The 10,510-nt window shown below is 34.2% G+C and overlaps 2 protein-coding genes across 2 annotated transcripts; one reads left to right on the top strand and one right to left on the bottom strand.

Moving 5' to 3' along the window:
• Positions 1–987: 987 nt before the first annotated feature.
• Positions 988–5,790, top strand: LOC120174029 (plant UBX domain-containing protein 9-like). The gene is made up of 12 exons (XM_039181022.1): positions 988–1,157; positions 1,475–1,536; positions 1,645–2,104; positions 2,180–2,263; positions 2,360–2,467; positions 2,959–3,057; positions 3,159–3,359; positions 3,429–3,543; positions 4,126–4,265; positions 4,344–4,400; positions 4,681–4,826; positions 5,774–5,790. The coding sequence occupies exons 1-11, from the start codon at positions 1,074–1,076 to the stop codon at positions 4,786–4,788; spliced, it is 1,518 nt and encodes a 505-aa protein (XP_039036953.1). The 5' UTR covers positions 988–1,073; the 3' UTR covers positions 4,789–4,826; positions 5,774–5,790.
• On the bottom strand, positions 5,057–9,155 carry LOC120174028 (probable methyltransferase PMT15). Its single transcript, XM_039181021.1, has 6 exons — positions 8,472–9,155; positions 7,132–7,342; positions 6,766–7,063; positions 5,738–6,133; positions 5,583–5,660; positions 5,057–5,321 (listed from the first exon to the last, which is right to left on the bottom strand). Exons 1-6 carry the CDS (start codon positions 9,114–9,116, stop codon positions 5,087–5,089), a joined length of 1,863 nt encoding a protein of 620 aa, XP_039036952.1. The 5' UTR covers positions 9,117–9,155; the 3' UTR covers positions 5,057–5,086.
• Between the last annotated feature and the right edge of the window lie 1,355 nt (positions 9,156–10,510).

Genomic DNA, 10,510 nt, shown 5'->3' with positions numbered 1-10,510 from the left:
CCCCCAACGCCAGGTTGAGAATAGCTTCCGTGGAAGACCTCCGGCAGTCTGAAAATTAAAAATATAGATAAAATGCAATGCATGTATAAATAATTACATAAATACATAGTTAAACAATATTCATATGCAGTCATTAATATTATATGTGCTTCTGTAATGGGGAGTAATCCCTGCAAAATAATCCCTGCGAAAGAATCTCTGCATATAGACAGAAACATAAGACCCGGCTAAATTTAACAGAGGAAACATGACGAGAATGACGAGAATGATATACAGAAGTCAACGATAGCAAGCTCAGTTCTAATCTTTCATAAATACCAATAACAGAAAAGTATAAGAAGTAAAAGTCATGGAAATTACTACAAATGCATTAAAAGAAGACAGAGATGATACACCCTATAGATGTGACCCACATTACTCGACTACCCTAGTCACAAGCCTCCATAAATATTAATAATTTATTTAAAAATTTAATATCATATATTATTATAATATATCTTAGTATATATTAATATAATATTAAAAATATAATAATTATATTATAAGTATATTCAATATTTTAATCATTAATATTTTTATTAAAATGATATTTTAATATTAATTTAATATTAAATGTATAAAATAATATTTTTTGATACTTATACTCTAAAGTGAAAAGTTGAAAAATATTTTATAGAAAATCAGATGTTAAAATAATTTGCAAAAAATACAAAAGAATTAGAAAAATAAATTAGATTTAAAAAATCAATTATAACTATTCAACATTGAAAAATATTTTTCATAAAATTAATTACAACTATTAAATACAAAAAATGAAAAAAATATTTTCAGAAAACAATTTTCAAATATGAAACACTCCCTTAGTTACTTACACGTTCAGGTAAAGTTATCTTTCTAAGCCACGCGGGATCGTCAATAGTTGAATAAAGGCGCGAATGTATGCCCCACCCACCGAACGCATTTTACTTGTATTACTTTAATTTTCTCCTTTCCCTCTTTCTTCCGCTTCTTTCTACTCTAGTGTACTCTTCTGTTCAGTTCAGTTTGAAAAAGAAAACTGAAAATCGACGGCAATGTCGACGCCAACTTGGGATGCAATCGAGAGTTTCAAGAGCATAACCGGACAGTCTGAGTCAGTTGCACTACGGAAACTAGAGGTACGTTCCTTTCATCACCTTTTCTTTTTCTTTCTTAATTTCCAGATCTAGAATCAGCGTTTTCTAGGGTTTTTTATACAGTTGTTCTAGGATTTCTTGATAACCAACTAGGTTCTTTGTGGAAAATAATGTTTTCATTTGCTCGCCTAAAGTAGCTTTGAATAATTTTTCTTTCTTGTGTTTCAACGTGATAGATGTATTTTCGTAATTATTCTAATCTTTTATAATTATAATTCTACATTTATTAGTAATTGGAGCGTGATGTTATTATATTATGTTAATTTTATACTCATTTAAATGCTTTGATTGGTAAATAGGAGTATGGAGGCGATCTAAATGTGGCTGTCAGTGCATATTTCCTTGAATTGGAAAGAAGCGTGTATGGCTCTGTCCCTTCGTAATGTTTTCATTTGTAAATTGGTTACAATTTATTAAGAATTTAATTTCCATTTCTTTCTTGTGTCTGCTCTTTCTTTCCATGTTTCAGTATGAATCCGATAAAAGCTGATTCTTCTCGGCATGATTCTGTAGACGTGAACAATCAGAGTGGATTTGGAGCACGTGGAATTGTTCCTCTCATCTCAGCTGTTAGAAGATTTAGGCCTTCGTTATTGCTTGACCCCAACTATAGGAGGAATTTGCTAAACCAGATTGGTGCTCCTAATTTCAATCACCAAGCAACATCTCCTCATATGGGAGAGGTGACTGGGGTCCCTGTTGTGTTTAGCAGTGGAAATGAGCATCCCCTGTATTCAGGAGTGAGACCTTCTTCCATCACGGATTCACTAGGTACACCATTGTATTATGGAGGGGGGATTTACAACAATGTCTCAAGAGATGGCCATCAACAGATCAATGGCGTAGAATCTGAAATGATGCAAGCTGCAATTGAGGCATCTAAGGAGTTTGAACAAACATATATGAATCAGCGACATGGTTCTTCCAATGTATAGACTCATATGGTTAACAATGTGGTTCTTCCTTGGGGTTTTTCTCTTCAGTTTCATAATTTTTTGATGCAGGGTTCATCTAGTGTTGGGCTTCAACAGAGGCATCTTGAGCAAGAAGATGATGAGCTTGCACGTGCAATTTCATTGTCTTTGAAGGTTTTCACTTATTTTTTTTCTTCTTTTCATGATTTGATTTCATTATATCTTTTTTCACTTTTGGTCCTGATTTCTCTATAACAAGATTAAGTTCAGACAGCAGATGAAGAGAAAGCAATACGAATGTTGAAGGATCATTATGAACAAATGGGAGCATATGATTCAAATGATAGAACTAAGGCAACAACTAGTAACAACTCTAAGGTGTGCTTTTTTAATCTGCTTTAGTTTGTTATAGAAAAAATTACTGCAGACAGGTTCCTTCTCTTAAATGTATTGATCTGCAATAGAATGTATCTATTGCAACTGATATGAACCTTTAATGGAAAATTTCTCAAACAGTTGGGTTTTGTGTTATTTAATTTTGGAACTAATCTTTAGACTTATTGTTTTGTTGTGTCTTAGAAACAAATCCATTGCTCTATGATAAAATGTTCGTTTGCTTCCCCACCAGTACAAGGTGTTCAGAGAACTAGATATGTAAAGCTTAATCTTCAGTTTAATTATATAGCTCCATATATTAAGTTTATCTTTCTTTTAGCTGGTTAGATCTATAAACTCTAAAGTGAATATCCTGACTCTCTGGAACAATAAAATAAGAAAACTTTCAAATTCTCTAGGTAAAAGTGTAATATGCTTCTTGATTCTCATAGAAGAACCTTTTCCTTGTTAATAAGAAGTGTGCTGAATTCAAGGCAGGAAACTCATCAGTTATACAACCACCAGTGACTCATGAACCCATCCATGATATTCATAATCATCTTCGGAGTAGAGATTCATTGAACTCTAATGAGGTATTACTAACCTTCTAATATAAAGAAAATTTCTGCTTCTCAAGCTAAGGACCATGATAATGTTTTACTAATCATTTTGACTTCATCTTTTCTGGGAAAAGTGGGTTGGTATTTCAGAGAAAGAGCTTGATGAAGCAATTATGCTGGAGACCCAGCATTTTAGCCAGATTACCGAAGGTTGGTTGTGTCTCCCTTCTCATGAGCAAGGTGGTCCAAGTAGAAGCATTAATGATGGTCTACAGGCTGTATCTCAGCCACAATCATCCTCTTTAGTGGACCAACGTCTACTGCGGAAACAGCAGGTTAAAATGACTCCTAGAATGACGAATTGTAGTATTTCTTCTGACAAATTGGACAAATTTCTCTTGTAGGATGAGGAATATCTGATTTCTCTATTAGCTGATAAAGAAAAGGAGATGGATACTCTTAAGAAAGCTGAAAGTCACAGTTTGAAAGAAGAATCTTTCAGAAGGAAGCTTGAAGGAGGTGATTTTTTTAAAACATTTGTAGGGTAAAAAATGCATTTAATATTCTTAATTTGTTCCATTTGTTCTTATGTTCTATTTGTTAAATGATTAGGACACTTGTGACGATGATGTAAGTGGAAATATTTTCCAATCACCATAAAAACTTTATCCAAAGATTCATTTAATTATCCTAGATTATGTAGAAGCCTCTTCCAATCAACTAAGCTTTGACTAAAATTGAGAATCTCTTTACCACAAAATAATGGATATATTTTATTCTTCTGCTGATTTACTGACAGTGGGATTGTTCCTGAAGCCAATTTGATTTTGGATCAACTCAAGCTTAAAGGTTGTAGAGCAGTTTTCCCTTATTTCATCTGTTTTTCTGATTTACTTAGCAACTATGCATGCATCTTATGTCATGATGAATTACTGCTATGTCTATCTTAAAGAAATCTAATAGGCTTGATATTCGAATAAAGAGTATTATATGGCCATTTCAAACTTGGATATTCTCTTTTCTGTCTAAATTTAGAAGGATCATCCTGGTTTGAAGTATGTAGGTAGGCTAATCACTTGTTTATTTCACTGGGGCAGGAAGTTTACAAGGTAGTGGCAACAAAAATGACTTCACTTCCACCAGAGCCAGCAAGGGATGATGAGAATGCAGTAACTATACTTGTTAGGATGCCTGATGGTACTCGCCATGGACATTGCTTTTGCAGGTCAGACAAGCTCCAGGTAAAACTTTTCTGAAGTTCTAAAAATATTGTAGATTCATTTATTTGCTATTCTGATTCTTGTTTCATTCCATTTTATCTTGTTTTTGACTTCATAGATGTTGGTAAAGTGGCGAAGCCGGGCACTTACAAAGTGGTGTGTGCTACCTTACCTTCTGTTTAATCATAATCTCTTTACCTGATGATTTAACAGAAGTCGTCACATTCTTCATCAAGGAGCTTTCATTTTTCCAATTCTGTCAATGGTTTTATAAATTTATGATAAAATGCATCAAAACCTTTTCAAAGGCGGACAGCCAACTTGATGTTCACTTTAATTACAACCATATTTCAAATCGAAAGTATACCAACAGCTCAGCTTGAATTGGATTAATAATGTATATTCTCATTTGTTGCCCACTTCCATTGATTAACAGGTAAGGCCCTATCCTCGCCGTGCTTTTGGTGCTGCTGACTGCTCTTTAAGTTTGAATCAACTCGGTCTGACAAGCAAAAAGGAAGCATTGTTTCTGGAGTTCATATAGGATTGACTATTTTTCTTGAGCTGGTAGCTTTTGGCCAGGTACCATAACTCGTACAAATTTATCCTGCTGACTTTATTTTTCTTTTTTCGAGGTTTGAGTTATTACACTAAAAATAAACAAAAGTCATGAAAATTATTCAGGCAGCGTGACAAATTTCTATTCAACCATCGCATTACTGGGAAGAAAAAAAATTAAGGCGTACACTAAAAAATATGAAAATTAAACAATGAAAAAACATAGAAGAAAGAAATAAGAAACCAGAGCAAACTGGCCTTTCTGTAAGAGCTGTTTTAATTCTTTATTGGTCTTGTTTTGGTGTCAATGGTGATGTAGTCCAATATTGCTTAACTGCAAAAAGAATCTTCTCTCTTTCATGGGGTCCTTTTTCATGGTCTACAATTCTCCCCTCCCATTGCATAGCATCTATGTTTTTCTTGATTTTCAACAGCACATCGACATCGTCTCTAATGATTACACTGCCTTCTGGTCGTAAAATTCTATCCATTTCCAGAAGGATATCCTCCATTTCACATCTGCATTGTCAAACAATTTGTCCTCGTAACCCTAATACATGTATGTTTATTCATTTAATCTGGGATGGACTGAAGGGACGGGTGAGGATAATTGACCCTTTGAAAATCTCAAATTCTTATATATATTGTGTTTTCTATTGATAATCTATTTTTGTCTACTAAAAAATAAATTTTTAAGTTCGTCTTTTTTTAAATTTTATATGTTCATCTTCTCTAACATAAAATCTTGTGTCCATCCATGCATTTAACTTCTTTTGTTACCTGTCTTTGTAGAGGCTGAAAATGGAATCAGCATGGATGAAGTCGTAAGTCCTAGGATAAGTAGACATTGCCTCACACCTACACAAAAACCCATCATTAAACAAATTACCCACCACCAAAAATGATACTAAAGGAAAAGAGAAAATAGAAAGTACCAATTCTGATATGTTCCTATTAATCCTCGTTCATAGATGACTCCAAGGGTGTTGATCTGATCGGCCTTGACGGGGACGGCATTCATGACCCAGAGAGGATCATCAAAGAGAGCAGCTGCAAAGCCTCCCAAATATGCATTCATGTCTAAAAAGTTGCGGTACCTCCCTGTCTCTGCTAGCTGATAGTCTATTTTCTTATAGTATTCTACTCTCTTCTTCCAGACCTCTGTGTTTTCTACAAACGTATTTTCTGCAATTCCTGTTAAACTTCCACTGCTGATTCTTGGAGGAATTGCATTCAGCCTTTGGGGCCATTTTGTTAATGGCCCACCTGCAATCTCTTTTATATCGGATACTTCAGGCAACGGGGTTAAACATTTCTCCAATTTTGTGTACCTGCTCCACAGATTGAAAATCTTATTGGTCAAATGCTTTTGGTGTGGAGAGTAGCTAGTAATTGGAAAAGATTGATAAACTTGTTTGAAGATTGAGCAATTAATAGGTTTAGCTCGATTCATAACCATGGATTTAAATTATGGTTGCAATCATATTTTCGGTTGCATTTGTTGACATAATAGAAGTTATTGCGGTCACTGGGGTATAATAACAGTTTCAGACGATACCATTATCATCTCATTTAAAGGCTGATATTTCGATAATGGATCTCTATTTAAATCTGTGATCATAAGCTATAGTTCCTTTTCTTATTCCTAGCAAAGTTAAAAAAAAAACTGAAAAAGATTGATGCTTTGTTTAAATAGATTAGCAGGTGGATAGTTGAAAAAGGAAAAAGTTGTGTTTGAAAGATGCTAAAACTAAATGAAAAGTGATAGCTCCTGGACAATGCCTTTACCCTATCAGTCGTTTTTGGTGTAACTGCCAATGTGTTTTCTAGCAAAGTGAAGAATTTGCTGTTTTGATGTTGAAAACAATTCTTTTCTCTAGTCACAAATCAAATCTACCTTGAATGTACCTAACACGTGCAAATTGAAAAGAAAATAAATGAAAAGAAAAAGAATAATACTGACCATGCCACGTCAGGGTCTTGAGACTGGCAAAACCTTGGGTGCTTGAAAACCTTCCTGTTAGCTTTGCAATGGATATGGTTTGTGGGTTTTTGCCACATGGCAAGATCACCTTTCTGTACAATCTTTTTCCAGCAAAGGGTTCTAGCCATGGCCTCAATTCCAGATTGTTCTTGCTTCAGGTCATCAGCCGTCCGATTCCAACCTCTCCAATGGTTTTGCCAGTTGATGGGTGGTCCTGACAGTATCCAATACCCACCCGGACGTAGGATTCTATCCACTTCAATCAAGTAAACCCCATCTACAGTGTAATTAAGAAGCAGTTTTAGGGGTTATCGAAATGAAAGTGGACGACAAGTAGAGCATTACCATAGGATCCCCAAGGGATGAGACAACGAGAGCAATGGGCGATATCAAAAGCCCTAGAAGGGTAGGGGAGTCTAATGGAAGCAAGGACTCCCACCAATGCAGGGACGCCTCGTTCAAGAGCGAACTGAACTTGAGATACATGAGTGTCCCTTGGTGCAAATGACATTGCTATTATGTTCCTTGATAATAGGTATGCTCCCCAACTTGCTACCTGACCAATCAAGCCAACATATATTTATTCAACCTTTAAGCATGTGAGGTTAACCAGAGATGACCGCTGGTAAGATTCGGTTAGGATTTTGGTTAATTCGGGACAATCCAATAAATGCACACCGTCTATTCAGCCTGATTTGACCCAAGAAGCATATTTTTTCCACCCAAACTTGATTTTATTTTATTTTTAGGGTAAAAATTCACATTCAGTCTGATCCAACATATATACATTTATATAAATTATTTTTATTCGATAAAATAATAATTTGATTAAAAAATGATAGAGAATAGTATTATAGAAACTATCTCTAATATTATAGAATAAATTATCTCAAGTTGAGCAAGATTTTTCACCTTAAATATGAATCTAATTCGATTTTATCTTTCATAAAATTTGATCTAACTTGAATCTAATATTTTTTTTAAAAAAATCTTGTCTAATCAGTCAAATCAAAATATATCAATTTTGGATTAAATTATGTTACCTAGGGTTAACCTATCCTCTTTGTTAATATGGAAATTAAGATTAGGGCATGACCCAACTGCCAAAAACGCCATTCAGACAGAAAGTTGTCTAAAACAAATGATTTGTTATTGGTGAACCACTTTACGTGAAGATGAAGACTTGTACAATAAATTTGGCTAACAATACAGAAACAGTTGGTAAAGACTTGGTAGTGCATTTCACCTAAATATTTGCTAAACACAACATGTGCTTATGGAATCCTTATAATACTCGCCATATTTTCCTTAATTACACCATATATATACATAAAGGATTATATAAATGAATAGTATTCAATTAATAGAGTTGCTGAAAATGACTGACCAAAGAGTAATTCAAGCCTATAAAAAATGCTATCAAGAACAGATCAAATTAAAGGAAAATTTACTTGTATATACTTTAAGTAAACCAAAAGGAAACAATCAAACGAATTTCTTTTTGCAGCATTCCCTCTAATTTTCCATCTCTCCAAACAGGTCAAAACCAAGAAAAAAAAAGGAAGAGATTCGACCGTTTCAACACGGTTCAAGACTTGACCGGCTACCCAAAGTTTCATTCATGAAAAATCATCCAACATGAACGTTAAAAACATAAAAGGGAATGATGATTGGAACGTACGTACCCCGCAACCGGTATCAATGGCGGTTCTTATGGATCCATCTTTGAGATTGATCAGCTTGTCGATATCATCGATATAAGCATCGGCGCCACGCGGGAACATGGTGCCGCCGCCGGGAAACCTGAACCGCTCCCCCTCCACCTTAATCCAATTCTGATTCTTTTTCTCCACGGCCAACTCTTTGTGCGGCGCGTTAGCGAACCATGCAAACTCTCTACTCTTAGGCCACCTGAAAGGAACCTTGTAACCGTACGGTGCCGGTATCCGACACTTCAACAGCTCGTTCTTTTCTGGACAGTGCCGCTGCCTGTACACGAGCATGTCCCTGTCGAATTTCAGCGATCTCCGGGCGTCCTCGCATGGGGTGTATTCAGAGAGGGAAGGGTCACAAGGAGGGAAGTGAGGGAGAGCCGCCGTGGTGGGCGACGGATCGGGGGGGAGGTGGTGGGGCATGAAGTCTAGTAGGGTGATGTTGAGGGAATAGCAAGGGGCGGAGGGGATGACTCCGGCGGCGGTGGGGATGGGGGATAAAGAGTGTTGCCAGATTCCGATGAAGTAAAAAGTAGCGCAGAGGATGGCGAGGAGAGTGAGAGAGTAAAGGTTGGAGTTTTTGGTGGTAATGCGAGAGAGAAATCTTGTTACCGCCATTGACGACCAAAAATTAAGCTTCCTTCCAATGATAACTAAAGAAGAACGTCGGAGACTCATAACTAAGACAAGCCTATATATAAATCTGTTTCTTGTCTCATTCTATATAATTAAATTAAAATGATGTATATTAGTTTAATTTAGGGTATCTGTAACTGTTAATTAGGTAAGTTTATGATGGTTAGGATTCGGATGCGTTGCTTACCTTCGTTATTTTTATATTCACTATTATGCTTAATTATAATTTTTAGGACAAATTGTAAGTTTAGTACCCCAATTATCATTTTTGTTTCGTTTTGGTAACTCAACTATGTTTTTTTTCAAAATCATACCTAATGTTTAGTTTTGATTAAATTTTGGTCACTTGTTGAAAAATTAACAACGGTGGATGAACAAAATAATTTTATTAAATTTTTAACGGTAGATGACCAAAATAAAATCAAAATCACCATAAGGTAATGTAATATCATCATTAAAAAAGTAAAAATACCATGTCAATAATTTTATTAATTTTTTAACGGTTGATGACAAAAGTAAAATCAAAATATAACATTAGGTATAACTTTAAAAATGAAATAGTTAAGTGATTAAAATAGAAAAAATGATAGTTGGGATACTAAACGTGTAGTTTATCCTAGTTTTTATTTAATATTTATATCTTTAGAAAAACCACATTTGTATTTTATTGTTGATCAAATTTAAGATATATTAAACCTTTTGATTTTGGATAATCTTTATTAAAAAACAATCATATTTTATTAGTGAATCTTACGTTTTTCTGGATGACGATTATGTTGTGGAAGTTAAATTAAATTTACATTTTTATTCATTCTATATATCGAACAAATAAATAAAAAATATTTTATATAAAAATTATGTTTTTAAATTTTTTGTAATCTATCATATTTATAATGCAACAAAATTTGTCGAAACAATAAAATTCGTATTTCCCTAATCTTGTATTATTATAATTTTGAACCGATGTGATGTATACATAACTAAAAAAAAAATTCTAAAATAAGTTAAATTAAATATTTGTAAGAGAAAAGTAATAAACATCATCACACTCTTTTTTCCATTCATGGTAATTAGATTTTATTAATAAAAACAAAATAAAATTCAAAATTATATTTGTTAAAAACCATTATGCTAAAACACCTCATTTTGTTCATATGTAACTTACATATGTACAAGCACTAACAGACATATATACTACTAGCAAACTAGCTATAAACACACTAGCAAATACTAACCACCTAACTGCTACAAACAAACTCAACTTAACTAATTAACCAACACTCCCTCTCAAGTTGCTGGTTGAAAGATGTCTTTTAACCCCAACTTGGTAACTAGATATTCATCCTGCTGAGTTCCAAGGGCCTTAGTCATTATGT

This window comes from Hibiscus syriacus, unplaced genomic scaffold (genome assembly GCF_006381635.1).
Source record: "Hibiscus syriacus cultivar Baekdansim isolate YM2019G1 unplaced genomic scaffold, ASM638163v2 tig00111996_pilon, whole genome shotgun sequence".
NCBI lineage: Eukaryota > Viridiplantae > Streptophyta > Magnoliopsida > Malvales > Malvaceae > Hibiscus > Hibiscus syriacus.
This window is presented reverse-complemented; position numbering and strand designations above follow the sequence as displayed.

Excerpts from the sequence above, each read along its gene's own strand:
- LOC120174029 (XM_039181022.1), top strand. The coding sequence starts at position 1,074 with ATGTCGACGCCAACTTGGGATGCAATCGAGAGTTTCAAGAGCATAACC. Across the intron at positions 2,264-2,359 it reads CAATTTCATTGTCTTTGAAG|ACAGCAGATGAAGAGAAAGC; the intron begins GTTTTCACTTAT and ends GATTAAGTTCAG. Across the intron at positions 3,544-4,125 it reads CAGAAGGAAGCTTGAAGGAG|TTTACAAGGTAGTGGCAACA; the intron begins GTGATTTTTTTA and ends TGGGGCAGGAAG.
- LOC120174028 (XM_039181021.1), bottom strand. The coding sequence starts at position 9,116 with ATGGCGGTAACAAGATTTCTCTCTCGCATTACCACCAAAAACTCCAAC. Across the intron at positions 7,343-8,471 it reads CCATTGATACCGGTTGCGGG|GTAGCAAGTTGGGGAGCATA; the intron begins GTACGTACGTTC and ends TTGATTGGTCAG. Across the intron at positions 5,661-5,737 it reads ATAGGAACATATCAGAATTG|GTGTGAGGCAATGTCTACTT; the intron begins GTACTTTCTATT and ends GTTTTTGTGTAG.